Raw genomic sequence first — 1,717 nt, 5'->3', positions numbered from 1 at the left:
TTAAAAAATTAAGCTTGCATCCACTCATTTACATGTTTCTCGTAACTAAAACATTCTGTATTTGAGTTCATTTAAAATGTCTTAGATTACCTCAGCTTTAATAATCCAAACCCTGTGTACATATCTAAGCCTATCTTAGGTGTAAGATGTGCATCGTCATGTTAACAGAATAATTGTCCATTTAGTTCTTTTACACACTTCACTATAGTGCACAAACCTCCCCCCTGGCACTGCGTGCATCAGTGTTGTTTTAAACAGACGTTATTTTTCATTTGAATGGCGTACAGTCTCCTTTTAAACACAGCTGCAACATTTTGTAAAGGTAAAAATATAATACAATGACATTTTTTCAACTTCTTCCACCAAAGACCTTTTTTCACAGCAGACATTTTGACTTGGTGTTACTGCTGACATTAAAGACAGCTCAGTTCTGTCCAGGTGTCCCAGTAAGCCGTGACAGTGAGCCAGCGTGCACAGTACCAGGACCCTGAAACTGAAGCAGCTAAATGGAATTCTGCCATCATAATTAATGTTATTGTCTCCACCGGTGCTTTTCCTACTGTGATAAAATGTCTTCTGTGAAAAAGTACTATTTCTAATTAAAACACTTTGACACAATTTCATATAGTGACATTAAACTTTATTGTGAAAATCCACAGCAGTATCAGATATTTAGCAAAACCAGTGGACGATGCAGTCACACCACTGAGTACATGCACATTAACTACAGCATGATGAAGTTTAGAAACATCAGAATTTGACAGTAGTTGTTGGAGCAGGAATCCTCAGAAACTGCAACACAATCCGCAGACACCGGGGGTGCAGCAGCCGCAGCAAACACGACAATCAAAGCCACGTTTGTGTCTGTTGTTATACGGCATCTGTGTGAAAGACAAAAGACATGAGCAATGTGTTCATCTCCAGCGTCATCACTCACTCTGTCTATTCTCTCTCCTTCTATAGAGAGCATCAGGGAACTTTGTAGGGAAAACACACATTCACTTCCATTTAAATTAGCTCAATGTAGTGGGCCAAATCCATTCAGTTAGCTGAACGTACCTTCCATGAGTCCACTGATGTCTCCTCATGTTCAGCAGCCGGATTCTCAATGCCCATTGGTTCCTCCAGCTCTTGCACCTGTTGAGGAGTTGTGCACATTTACAGTAGAACCACATTTTAGCATTTTGACAAAACATTTATAGCTAATAAGTGAATGAAATGATTTTAAGTCAGGTTCTTACTTCAGTGACTGGGACAGCAGAGATCTCCTGAATACAAATAAAGGTGAGCACGACGGCCACTGCAACTGCAACACTGAATGTCTTCATCTTAGGATGGTTCAAATTGTTCAATCAAGTAGACTTCTTCAGACCTTTTGGTGTCTCTGTCAGCTCTTTGAGTGATTCCCCTTTGTGATGGCTGAGTGTGTAAAACTTGATATTTATACTCACTTAAGTCACTGTTGCTCCATCACTGGCAGCACTGACATGGCTCCAGGAATGGGCTTGCATCACTCCCTGAATGATGCTGGGAATGGTTGGAGGAAAGTCCAGAGGAATGGGAGGGTTAAGGTTAATGTAACAGTCAGGGCCCAGTGTGACAATATGAAATCTATCATGAACCTTTATTTTCTACAGAAAGAACACACTGAGAGAAAGAGAGTTCAAAGTCTCAGGGGCAAAACATCCCACTTTTGCAACAGTACTTACCCTGCCAC

The 1,717-nt window shown here is 40.7% G+C and overlaps 1 protein-coding gene across 1 annotated transcript; it reads right to left on the bottom strand.

Moving 5' to 3' along the window:
• Positions 1 to 618: 618 nt before the first annotated feature.
• Positions 619 to 1,430, bottom strand: LOC116035336 (hepcidin-like). The gene is made up of 3 exons (XM_031278366.2): positions 1,242 to 1,430; positions 1,060 to 1,137; positions 619 to 881 (listed from the first exon to the last, which is right to left on the bottom strand). The coding sequence occupies exons 1-3, from the start codon at positions 1,326 to 1,328 to the stop codon at positions 786 to 788; spliced, it is 261 nt and encodes an 86-aa protein (XP_031134226.1). The 5' UTR covers positions 1,329 to 1,430; the 3' UTR covers positions 619 to 785.
• Between the last annotated feature and the right edge of the window lie 287 nt (positions 1,431 to 1,717).

The sequence above is a fragment of the Sander lucioperca genome, chromosome 10 (assembly GCF_008315115.2).
Source record: "Sander lucioperca isolate FBNREF2018 chromosome 10, SLUC_FBN_1.2, whole genome shotgun sequence".
In the NCBI taxonomy this organism is placed as follows: domain Eukaryota; kingdom Metazoa; phylum Chordata; class Actinopteri; order Perciformes; family Percidae; genus Sander; species Sander lucioperca.
Note: the sequence above shows the minus strand (reverse complement) of the source record. Positions and strands in the feature narration are given on the sequence as shown.

Excerpts from the sequence above, each read along its gene's own strand:
- LOC116035336 (XM_031278366.2), bottom strand. The coding sequence starts at position 1,328 with ATGAAGACATTCAGTGTTGCAGTTGCAGTGGCCGTCGTGCTCACCTTT. Across the intron at positions 1,138-1,241 it reads CTGCTGTCCCAGTCACTGAA|GTGCAAGAGCTGGAGGAACC; the intron begins GTAAGAACCTGA and ends ACTCCTCAACAG. Across the intron at positions 882-1,059 it reads CATCAGTGGACTCATGGAAG|ATGCCGTATAACAACAGACA; the intron begins GTACGTTCAGCT and ends TCTTTCACACAG.